This window comes from Asparagus officinalis, chromosome 4, assembly GCF_001876935.1.
Source record: "Asparagus officinalis chromosome 4, Aspof.V1, whole genome shotgun sequence".
Lineage (NCBI taxonomy): Eukaryota > Viridiplantae > Streptophyta > Magnoliopsida > Asparagales > Asparagaceae > Asparagus > Asparagus officinalis.
Window position 1 is genome coordinate 79,090,806 of NC_033797.1, and position 12,575 is coordinate 79,103,380.

Below are 12,575 nucleotides of genomic sequence, written 5' to 3' on the forward strand. Positions count from 1 at the left end.
CCTCGTGTACTGTCCAAATCTCTTGGCATTAAAGATTGCCGGTTTATTCTTCTCAAGTTCAGGCCTCAATCGATGGGCTTTATTTGGCACTCAGCCTTCTAGGACGGATCTTCTACATGAATTTGAATGAAAAATCACCAAACTATTTGAAATCAAAATAAAGCTCAAATTGCAGATAACCCCGCTCGCCTATGGGTTGAATAGCGCACTAAACACACCCAAGGTTTTGTTTGGATACCATGGTGTTTTTCTTACTGTGTTTTTGTAAGAAAACACCATGGTGTTGTGTTTTTCTATTAAAATATTTTCAAAACACTTATCTATTTTTTATGAAGAGCAACTGCAATCTTGACACAATAAAATTAATAATCTGGAACCTACTACAAGGGAAAATCACATGTATATTCTTGCCAATGTTACTCACATTCATGTGATTGCATTTCAAAAATTGTTACACAAAATCAGAAATACCGCGACATCTGCTCAAGAGACAGTAATCCATGCAAATAACAAACTAACTTGCTCTTATGACTGCATAACATAGCTTTCCAGTTGTAAACAAATTATTCGTCAAACTTTGCCATTAACTTGCTGTTGCCTTGCTCGGCGAGCACAGTCATTAAACGTTCTTACCACCTCCGCACATTGTAATGGCTGCTTCAAATTTTCCTGATAGCATTGCAGGCAAGCCTCTCTTTCAGCACCACAGGGCATCGATTTCTGATAAGGCAGCTTGAACTCTTTATCACGAAGCTCCTTCGCTCTTTGATTGAGCTCCTTAGTCATGTTAAGCTCCTTCTGTTCCAATTTCTTCACCACATTTTCACTTTCTTGAATTCTTGATCTAATGGTTTCGAGCTCCGTGAGTGCTGCCGACCCTGGAGTTTGGTCTGGCACAGGCATGAACACGGGGGTTTGGACTGGCCATACACTGCTAGGCCCAGTCTTAGGTGCAGCAGGAGATGGAGTTGGCTCTTTCTCAGATTTATTTGGAATTTCTGGTATCTTTGGTTTGGACTTCTTGGTTCTTCTCTTTCGCCCCTCTCCATCTCTGGCGAGTTTGTTGACCAGGTTGGAGCTTATCTGAATTGTGTAGGAATCACCCATGTCGATGTTCTGTAATCTCATCAGGATTTCCAAATAAATCAAAGTGAAGAGAAACATGATTTTTATAGTCTTTGGATAAGAATGCACATTATTTTCTTGATAACATAATAGCAAGCAAACTGTGATGATAAATAAGACGGTAAAGGGGAGTTCTTAAACCTTTTACTCTTCCAGTCAATTTTACTAAACAAACTGGATCTTTATATACTGTATAGTTAATTTGAGCGAGAGTTTGATCACAGTCGCGGTAGTATAATTAAGACTGACAATTGACAACAATACAATAAAAAAGAAGACAAATATTTCATCAGCACAATGGAGATTGACCATTAGCAGCAGTTACAGCAACCCCGCATTATAAACTGCTCTTTCTAATTGCTTTTCAACAAAATAATTTCATCTAATTATTTCTACCTAACAAGTCCTAGGGACTCCTATCACACAATCATCATTTGTGTCACTCCACTGCTCTTGTATCGCTATCCTTCATAACGGTCAATAACTGCATCATCCCAAAATTGACCGTGTAACTACAGCCCTCTGCTTTTTTTCCCCTTGTTTCTTTCTTCACTTCATAACTACTTCAAACCCAGTAAAATAATCCAGTCCAAGCATTAATAGATTGATCTCAGATATGTTATTTGCTTTCTTCCTGAAGTAGCTACGTAACTGCATGAACCCGACATGGATTATGCAACTACAGCCCTCTATTTCATTTTCTCTATTATGTTTCTTTCATCTTCTCGGTAACTATTATAAGCTCCGTAAAGTAATCTAATCCAAGTACATCAGACTAATCTCAGGCATGATAATGGAGCGTCATGTTTGATACATTGTGTAATATAAAGTGAGATTAAGATAAAGATCAAATTCAGTATCACTTCACATATCATGGATAAACAGCACAAAGATTCTGTGTAAATAGTATTTGGATATTATTTTCAACTGCAAATGTATGTTAAATTGTTAACCATCACATTATTTTGATGATAAGTGTCATATAGAAGTGCTGTCAACCGAACTTTGTAATAGTAAAATGCATGAACTTTGACAGGCAATGAGATTTACAGACATCATTTGTGTCTACCTCCTAAGATAATTTTGCGGACATCCTGGTTGACCTATAATCCATTTGGTGCACTGACAAGTGATGTTGTACTTGTAACTATGGACTAACAATTTGACAGTCAATTTCTGCTAGCCTCGTGTTATATATGTAAGCATAACAGAGTTACCATGTTAAGAAACCTGATACCGCTAAGTTTGCAGGTTCAATTCAGTACCTCATCTTCCCCTCTATGAACCCATAGTTCAAAGAAAATATGTCCGGAAGACTTTGCCCATCACATAACCATGAATATGAAGAGCATGATCAGTGCATATTATACTGAACTTGAATGAAATGAATTAATAATACTGGGGTCTGTAGACCTTTTCATTTTTCTTCCAAGGATACATTGCCATAGTTGCCATATTCTCTTAGCCAGAATCTCAATCAACACTAGAGATAAACACTTGATGCGGTTAAGGATCACATCTACGTTCAAAATTGGTGCTACCAGAAGGTTGAGACTGAAACTTATACATAGGTTATGCATATGCATGCAACCTGATTTTTGAAACAGATATTAAAAGGGGTTTTTTTTTTCAATATTAGTCCCCCAAATCTTTCATATCTTGAAATTAGTCCCAAATCTTCATATATTGAAATTAGTCCCCCAAATATTCACATTTTGAAATTAGTCTCTCAAATCATTTTAAGTGTTTTGAAATTAGTCTCTCTAGTGAGTAGCAGGGTGAATAGCTTTGGGACATACTTTCAGAATATGAAGATTGGGGGGGGGGGGGGGTGGGGGGGGGGGGCAATTCAAGCACTTAAAGATTTGAGAGAATAATTTCAAAATACAAGGATTTGGGAGACTAAAATTAAAATATGAAAGATTTGGAAATTAATATCGGAAAAATCCTATTTAAAATCTTATTAATAACTTTAGCAACCAAATAGATCTTCAACAAATAAATATGAACTGCGGTTATGCAGAAATCAACTGATTTACATAAGACTGAAAAAGCAACAATGCAAAAGATATGATGACAAGTAATTCCGACAAAGATATCTGAACTGAGGTTATTGCAAATGTCTACTGATTTACAAGAGAAAGAGTATCAATGAAGAAAATATAAGACAAACACAAGGAGAAGAATAAAGTAAAAGAGAGGAAGTAAGAAAGAGCAGCAGAGAAGATGTACTAAGACAAAAGAGAAACCAAATTGTACTCCTTCATAAGGTGAAAAATAGACCTCAACTTTAGACCTCCCCATAGGGGTGCTAAACCGTATCCGTATCCGATGAAATATCCGTAACCGTATCCGTTAGGATACGAATATGGTTACTCAAATCTATAACCGATAGGATATGGTTATGGATACGGTTTTGTAGTGAAATATCTGTATCCATATTCGAAATATCCGAATACATATTAGTCATACTCTTACGATAGTTTTGATTCTTAGATTATGGATTTGTGGTTAATTTTGATGATCAAGATGTCTAATCTTAACTTTTTTGTTATAATGGACATATTAACGAACTCTTTTGTATCACATGAACTATGTTTTTCTCAATACTATCTAGTTTTCTCATATCTGTTTTGTATCCGCATGCATATCCGCTTATATATCCGCATGTATATCCGTAACCGTATCCGATTTTAGCGGATATGGTTATAAATTTTTCTTACCGAGATCGTATCCGTATCCGTATCCGAGATGGGTAAGCGGATATGGATATGGTAAGCATCATATCCGAGCCGTATCCGGACCGAATGCACCCCTACCTCCCCAGCATTAGCAATAAAGAGAGGATGAGGAAGAGAAGAGGGAATGGTTCACAACCTTTAGACCTACTAACTTAAATCAACTTCATTTAAACCAATACCACCAAAATAGTTTACCACGCTATCTAACAACATAAACTCAAGCTCGATTAAACATTTGAGAGGTTTCTCTATTTACAGAAACAATTATATAGCTCATGCAAAGCTCCCCCATGCAAAAAGTTGACCCATGCAAAAAGTTGAGGAAAAGGAGACATTTGTGACTTGAACAGAAATATTTGTGACTTAAATCAATTTTATTTTCCTTCCATTCACAATTTTAATGAGGCTAGGAGTGACAAACTGATCCACATGACTGCCAACTTGCTTCCCCTTCTGCTTAATGCACTTCACTTTTCTTCTCCAACTTTGCTCTTTCAACTCTCATTGACTTTTCTCTCCCAATAGCAATCTGCTTCTCTTTGTTCTTGGTCTTATTACTTCGAATATCTTCAGCAAAAGTTCCATGTCAAGTTCTCACCCATATTTATGCAAAATCAAAGCCCAGAAAGAAGTTAGCTTTTCGTGCTCCTTTTGAGTTACCTTTTCTTGCTCCTTTTGAGTTACCTTTCCTTGCTCCTTTTGAGTTACATTTTTTTGCTCCTTTTAAGTCTTTTCTACACATCTCTTTCAGTTACTCCTGAAATTGGATGGAATATTGGGTCATGATTTGACACTTATTGGGTCATGATTTGACACTGACAAGGTACTCGCTGACGAGATAAGGCCCTAGTTTCAAATCTTTCCCACACCATACAACAAATAATCTTATCTGTGTTTTTTTTCCTATTGGCACATTTTTCCAATCACAAGTCCGATAATTTCTGGCATTCAATATCTTTATGATTCCAAAAAAAATCAAATAAGCAATAAGAAAGGAAGTTTTTTCTTTTGTCGATGCTCTCTTGTGCACTTTCGTGGTTTTCGGTGATTGCATTGTATGTGGACTAAGGTTATCCATAAGGAACACAAAACGTGAGGGGAAAAAAGAGAGAGGATGAGAGGGGATCAAAGAGTGAACCTAAATAAACTTAATTTAATTGGACATAGTCACCCTGACATTATTATTTTATTAGAATAGAATATCAAAATGGAATAAACTAAATGAAAACTATGACATTAGATAGGGGCTGAATAGACAGTTCAAAAGAAACAAATAAGTGCTGGATAAAGAGCTTGGGTTTTTTCTTTGGGCCCTCTCTGGACACCCTGTGCGCCAATGCATATAAGCTCAGGCTTTCTAAACATGGCTCATTTCACGACTAAGCACGTGGATGTCACTGAGTCTATTGGCATAGAATATGAATGCTTTCTACATTTAGGAGTCAACCTAAAATTTAAGTTGATATGCTCATCCTTACACTACTATTTTCTTATTATGTACTCTTGTAGAATACACTTAAAAGAACGACATTAAAATAGGTGCTTGAATAGCTCCCTCACAAAAGATCTAGCACGCAAGGCACAAGCACGCTCTGTGCTATCCTGAACAAACCCATCGTCCAGCAGTTTGTCAGGTGTTGAAGCCAGATTGTGCCTAACACATAAGGTACTCAGGGCGGCACCTTGAATCATTGCTGGTAACTTTTCATGGATACATAAAACAACTCAAGTTTGTACATTACGCAATTAGGTGAAGGGAACAATATTTCAACAAGAAAATAGAACCTCTATCATGAACTCGTAAGTCTAGCTCCATGATTCTCTTACTGGTTGATGTAGGACAGATCGAGATTTGGTTCTTGTAAAAGATTTGATGGAGATTTTAGTTAGGATTTTATTTCTTTTAAGTATTTTAATTTTCTTTTAGTTGAGATCTTTAGTTGGGACTAAGTTTGTTGTTTAGTTAGGATTAAATTAGTTATTTTGTTAGGATATGTGATTTGATGTTATCTATTAGTTAGGATTAGGATTTTGTTTTAGTTTTATAAATAATGATTTACTTTTCATTTGAGAAAGAGGAGAGAAGAATATTTGTGAGAAACCTACACGTAAATTGCAGCTAGTATCAGCCATATGAATTATCGGCGTGTGAAGTGCCCAAATGTGAAGCCCTAACATCCGTGTCATTTTTTTCTCTGAATGAAGAGTGCAGTTTTCAATATTTGTTTTATATTATTTTTTATCCAAATAATCATCAGTAGCAAATTTCCACCACTCGTTCGTCATCACTGGCAAGGTTATCGATAGCGGATAGCGTCGCGTAGCGGTGAGACATCGCTAAGGCTATTTCGGGTTATTACGGTAAAATAGCGGTAAAAAGCGCAAAGTCAAATAGCGGTCTAATTTAGATATGTATAAATACAAAAAAAAAATAAAGAAAAATCTAAGAAATTTAAAAGTACATATTGGATGATTTAAAAAGATCCTAAACATAAAATAGACATGTAACCATCACGTAATACCGAAGATGACTGGATGAGTCAAAAAGTCGTCGTCTCGAAAAGAAGAGCTTAGCGGTGACAGGACTGCCCTAAGAGGAGCTCACGATGAAGGAGGTGAGAGGAAGTATCAAGGTAGGTGCCAGAGGCTATGAGAGGTGACGGGAGTATGCTGAAAATCATAGGAGATGGTGGAATGCAATGATCAATGATTGAGTTTAATTTAAAAAAATGTCTCAAACCGTGCTTTTAAATAGCAGTCAAAAAGCAAATTTTGAATACAATCGCTCACTATTTACCGTTATGACACACTATTGGCCGCTTTTGCGAACAGACATATTCCGCAATATGTCACCGCTATTGTGCGATAGCGTAGCGGGCGATAGCGTTACAGGAAGGGACCGCTAACGCTATTAGCGCCGCTATTGCGGGGCTATTTATCACTATTTATAACAGTGATCATTGGTCCAGCACTATGCCCTCAAAAAGTTAGCAACTAACAATCCATCACCATTTTATTAGTCAAATCTAGATTCCTTTAGCATGTCACTCCTTCACGATGGTTGATGTTTGTCTTTGCTCCATATGTGTAAACAATGTTAAAATAACTAGTGTTCAATTCAACTAATTAATTTTTTAAATCTTATTCACTGCTCAACATTCTAACTTCAATCACACCATTATTATGACTTAGGACTTATGAGTAGTGATATTATGTAACGAACAAGTAGTCTTAGGGCAAATTTGGCAACCTACTTATTTTAAATTACATGTTTGGTAAAATTTATTAATTTGCTTATTTTTTAAGTTATAAATAGGAAAATAAGTTCAAATTCTCCAACTTATTTATTTGTCACTTACAAGGAGATTTACTTATTGAGGTTAAAAGACTATCTTACTCTACCAAAATGAGTAAAATAAGTAATAGTACCTTATAAGGTTTCATAAAAAAAGTATTAGCGAAACATGTCCCTAATTCTCTTGTTCACCAATGAAAAATCTCAAATTTTACCTTTATATATCTTGCTTTTATACTGCTAAGTGACTCTAAGATTCTTCCTAAATATCTAATCAAAGAAAAATATTGGTTTGTAGAAAGCAGTTCATAAGTCATATATAAATCAAGTATCAAGTTTAGCTCAATTTTCATTCAAATGAAACTAGCAGTAACACAAAAGGATTCAAAATGTAGACTATTGTCTTTCAAACAAAATGAAAGGACAAAAAGGAAAAGAAGAAACTAACATCCTCCACAAGTTTCAAGTCTAGAATACAATTCAAATAATTCCAATTTCGCAATACATTTCATCTGGGTATTATTAGGCTCTTATACACTGTTTTAAAAAACCTCCGCCTAGTCCGCTTAGGCGTACGCCTAGGCTTAGACGGTACCTAGACCGCCTAACTAGCGCCTAACGCCTAGACGGTATTTAGGCTGCCTATCTAGATTTTACGAGCGTTTAGGGGAACATTGTCTGCTTACGTGGATTGCACCCTGTAGGTCTTGATTTTGATTTTATGTGTCGTAGCCTACACGTCCTCTAAACTCCATTAACCTCCAAATATGAACGCCTCCACTACCTCCTCTGACCTTCAGCAAAACATCATCGACCACCACTTAAATGAAGAAAGAAAAAAAACGCCCAGAAACCGTTTAGACGCCCGCCTAGGCGACTAAGCGCTGGGCGCCAAGTCCGACGCTTAGAAGCGCCCAGCGTTTAATGTAACATTGCTCTTATGTATTCCAAATAATTCCAAATTAAATCAATTATATATTGGATACATCACAACTAAATAACTTGACTTAATTCAGAATTACTTACCATTTATCATGCCAATGAGTTCAATATGTCACAATCAAATGTCTAAATTTGATGGGGGGGAAGATTCAGTCTAGGAAGGTGATATTCTAACCTAGTATCTCACACAATCTCATCAATGATGCACTGATTGAAACAAGCATGAAAGTTTTATGGACTCGAGTTCAATTGTTTGTGGTGGTACGCAAAGAATTAAGCGAATAACCAGTAAACTCCCCAAGTACCCAGAAATTGCATGTATATTGACCACATAGAGAACTACGGTCGAATAAAAAACCTCTGATTCACTCATGATTACTATCTCAACAAATTGAAAGCAACCGAAACATCCCAATCCTCAAACCCTAGCAAGTTGGAGCATAATTTTCAAGGGAACAGAAAGATCAGAATTAAATTGAATGAGAAAAAAAGTACATTTGATTGAGGATTTGTTTTAATTTGAATTTCTAGCAGTGTTATCAATGCACGATGCGCAATGCGGGGTGAAAAGTCCCTTTATGCGCATATGCGCAAGGCATTATGTCATGCACGCGCCGGAGTGAAGCAAGGCGCACAACACACTCAATTTTTCAAGATAGATAATCAAGCATGAAAGAACACGTTTATGAATTTTCACATAAAAATATGTCAAAATAAATAATATCTACTACCAATTTCCAAATAAGGTCTTAATTCATAATACTAAAATAACCAGCAATGGAGTAAAGATCCTAAGTTTCCAAATAAAAATTCAAATCAAGACTGATATTAAAGCAAAATCAAACAGAGTAAACAAAAACGAGTTAGGATCCTCAATCGGAATCGGGCTACTAAAATGGCCTAATGGGTTTATTGTTTCTTTTGGTAAATGGATTATTGACCTGATTGAAATGTTAAAGGAACAAAGATATATGAGGCTATGTCTTACATGCATCATGTGTGAATCGCTCGCTCTTGTGCAGGGCGCTTGTAAGGCGCTACCGCATCAAATGTGGGGCGCTTCCTCACTGCCAAGCATCGCAAGGCGTATGAGGCGCAATGATGCGCATGCCTTTAAAGACACTGATTTCTAGTAGTGAAATTCAGCGAAACAAATGTTCAGTTCATGCTAAGCAAAGATCCGATCCAAAAGATAAATAAATAATTAAAAGATAAATGATTAATTAATTTAAACAATGAACAAAACTAAACTCCTTGAGACTATCTACTCGCCAATTTCACTACGGGCTTTTTGAACACCCTTCTTGTTCCCAGCATAGTTAGGGGAGAAGAAAGGAGTGCATCCTCAAATGAGGAAGTTGGATTATGGATTCAGAGACTTTATCTGAAGCCCCACTCGGAACGATCATTTAAAATTCTATTTCTATCCCATATAACAATATGAACTGCAAAATTACATAAAGGGTTTTTTTGTATATATGCCCCTCAATTCCATATTTGCAAAATTACCATCCAAATCTTGATATTTGTAAAATTGCCCCCCAAATTCTCTCATATTGATTTTTTCTACCTCTTTCACTTACCAATATTAGTTGGACAAATTTTTAAAAAAGCCTTTATTTTTAAATTAATAAGCAAAATCGACCATGTTGAAAGAAAATGAGCAAAACCGACCTTTTTGATAAGAAAATGGTCGGTTTAATATTTTCGAAGTGTACGGGACTAGTAGTCCCGTACACTTCATTCTCTCTAAAAAAACGCTGTCGACGACGCCCCCGTGAAAAAAAAAATCCCAATAAACTCATTATCATCATCTTCATCTTCAACCTCCTCTCTCCTTTCTCTCGTTCCCACCTCAAAGCCTTCAGCACAGTCACCAACTTCCCCAAAACAATAACTCCCTGCTCCCGAATCCACCACCTCCACCTTCCCTTTCACAACCTCACAGGTGCAGTCTCATGGTCTCACCTCCCCCGCCTCCCCACTCTCCACTCCCTCGATGTCTCCTTCAATCCCTCTCCGGCTCCATCCCCTCCCCTTTATTATCCTCTCCTTCCCCAAATGGACTCGGTCACTTTCTCACTGAGATTCTCCCACCGGAGCATGGCCTCGGGCTAGCTGAGAGCGAGAAATGGAAGAGAGAATGAGAGAGGGAAAGGGAATGACTGGTTAATTTGAGGGAATGACGTCCATACCACAATCCCTCTCCACAGCGAAAGAACCCCCTCATCCCTCACCGTCCTCGCGATGCAGTCGAAGAACCCCCTGAACCGGCGGCGGCGGTGGTCGAGCAAGGCGACGTTGCCCTCCTGCGTCTGGAGCAGCAGCTTCGCGCGCTCGACGGGGGCCACCACCGTGTGGACCACCCCTCCCATCACCGCTCCCGCCATCCGGGGTCGACAGCGTTTTTTTTTTGAGGGAGACGGGTCACGGGCGCACAAAAGAGAGAAGGAAGTGTACGGGACTACCAGTCCCGTACACTTCGAAAATGTAAAACCGACCCTTTTCTCATCAAAAGGGTCGGTTTTGCTTATTTTCTTTCTATGGGGTCGATTTTGCTTAATAATTTTTAAAAATGGGTTTTTTTAAAAATTTGTCCATATTAGTTTCTAAAACTGGAAATTGTTGCAAACCAATTGGAAACTATTGAGAGTTTTGCTTAAAAAGCAGCATTCTTAAGTTGAAGCGGTAGAAAGATCTAATATGCTAGTTTAGAGGGGCAATTTTACAAATATTAAAGATTTGAGGTTATTTATGCAAAGGCCCGTTACAAAAAACTCCTTTGAGACTTTGAAACAATATAATATTTTCCCTCATCTCTTTTAATTTTATCTTGAAGAAACTATATAGAATCATAAGACATAGTTTATTCATGTGCAACAAATGTCATTAAATGTGTCGATTTGGAGGAATGATAAGGTCTATTCTACATATATCCTTTAGTTTCTCATGAATGTAGGATGGCATTTCATGCTATGATTTGACACTAATAAGGTGCTCGCTGAAACGATAAGTCGCTACTTTCAATCTTTCCCACACCATACACATAATCGTATCTATGTTTTTTTTCTCCCTTCTATTGACACTTTTTCCCTCCACAAGTCCAGTAACTTCTGGCAATCGATATCTTCATGATTCTAATAAAAACCAAATAAAGAATGAAGGAATTTTTTTAACTTCGACAGCACTTCGAGTCTTCAGTTCCTAGTTTCCTTTATCTATGTTGTTTTCCTTTCTATTCGCTTTGCTTCTAGCCTACTAGGTGGGTTTCCTATTCCTTCTCGAGGTCAGGTTATCGATAATAGATAGCGTCGCGCAGCAGTGAGGTATCGCTAAGGCTATTTGGGCTATTACGACAAAATAGCAGTAAAAAGTGCAAAGCCAAATAACGGTCTAATTTAGATATGTATAAACATTCAAAAAATGAGAAAAATTTAAAAAAAAATCTAGAAAATCTAAAAGTTCATACTTGATGATTTAAAGATATCCTAAATATGAAATAGATATGTAATCATCACATAATTTCGAAGATGACTGGAGGAGTCGAAGAGTTGTCTTCGAGAAGATGAGTTGAGCGATGAGACGACTGTAGTAGGAGGAGCTCAAGGCGAGAGAGAATATGAGAGGAAGTGCTGGAGGCTGTAGAAATCGACGAGAATACGCTAAAAATCGCGGGAGGCAGTGGGATGCAGTGGTTGTGGGTCGAGTTTAATTTTAAAAAATAAACATCAAACCGCTTTTAAATAATGGAAAAAAAAGCAGATTTTGCATATTCACCATTATGGAGCCTTATTGGCCGCTTTTGTGAGCGGAAAGCGCATATTTCGTAATATGTCACCGCTATTAGACGATAGCTTAGCGGGAAGAGACCGCTAACGCTATTAGCGCCGCTATTGTGGTGCTATTTACCACTATTTATAGCAGTGGTAATCGGTATAGTTTTGATCTTCAATGGTTGTCGAGGGTTGTAGTGAAGGGGGACTAAGATTATCCATGATGGCAATTAGCTAATAAGCACTAGGGAAGAGAAAAAAGATAAGAATTGAAGAGTAGACCCAAACAAACTTAATTTGATAGTTGCCCTAACATCATTATTTTATTAGAATATAGTGTATCTAAATAGAATGCACTTAAGAAAATTACGACATTAGATACGAGCAGTGTTATCGAGGCGCACGCCCTAGACGCTGCGGCCTGGAGCAAATGCGCCCTGCACCAGCGGCGGGGCGCTGCAGGCACACGAGGCACGCTAGGCACGGAGGCGCGCGCCTCGTGTGTGCCTGGCGTTTGCGTCGGACGCACTGACTCACTGAGCCCCAATCCATGGTGCGCTATGAGTTGGGTTTTGTAAATAGAACCGGGTTTCAGATCTGATACCCGCATATTTCATTAAACCCTAATGATTTTACTCATTTTAGGGTTTCAAGCTATCTTCCCTGTCTCCTCTCTCACAGTGGCTGCTCCTAACTCTC

The 12,575-nt window shown here is 37.7% G+C and overlaps 1 protein-coding gene across 1 annotated transcript in view; it reads right to left on the reverse strand.

Annotated features, from left to right (window-relative positions):
• Nucleotides 367-12,575, reverse strand: part of LOC109837775 — a 21,213-nt gene continuing 9,004 nt past the window's right edge. The window contains exon 2 of the mRNA XM_020406124.1: nucleotides 367-1,116. Coding sequence (XP_020261713.1) covers nucleotides 571-1,107 — 537 coding nt within the window. The 5' untranslated portion in view covers nucleotides 1,108-1,116 and the 3' untranslated portion in view covers nucleotides 367-570. The remainder of the gene's footprint in view (nucleotides 1,117-12,575) is intronic.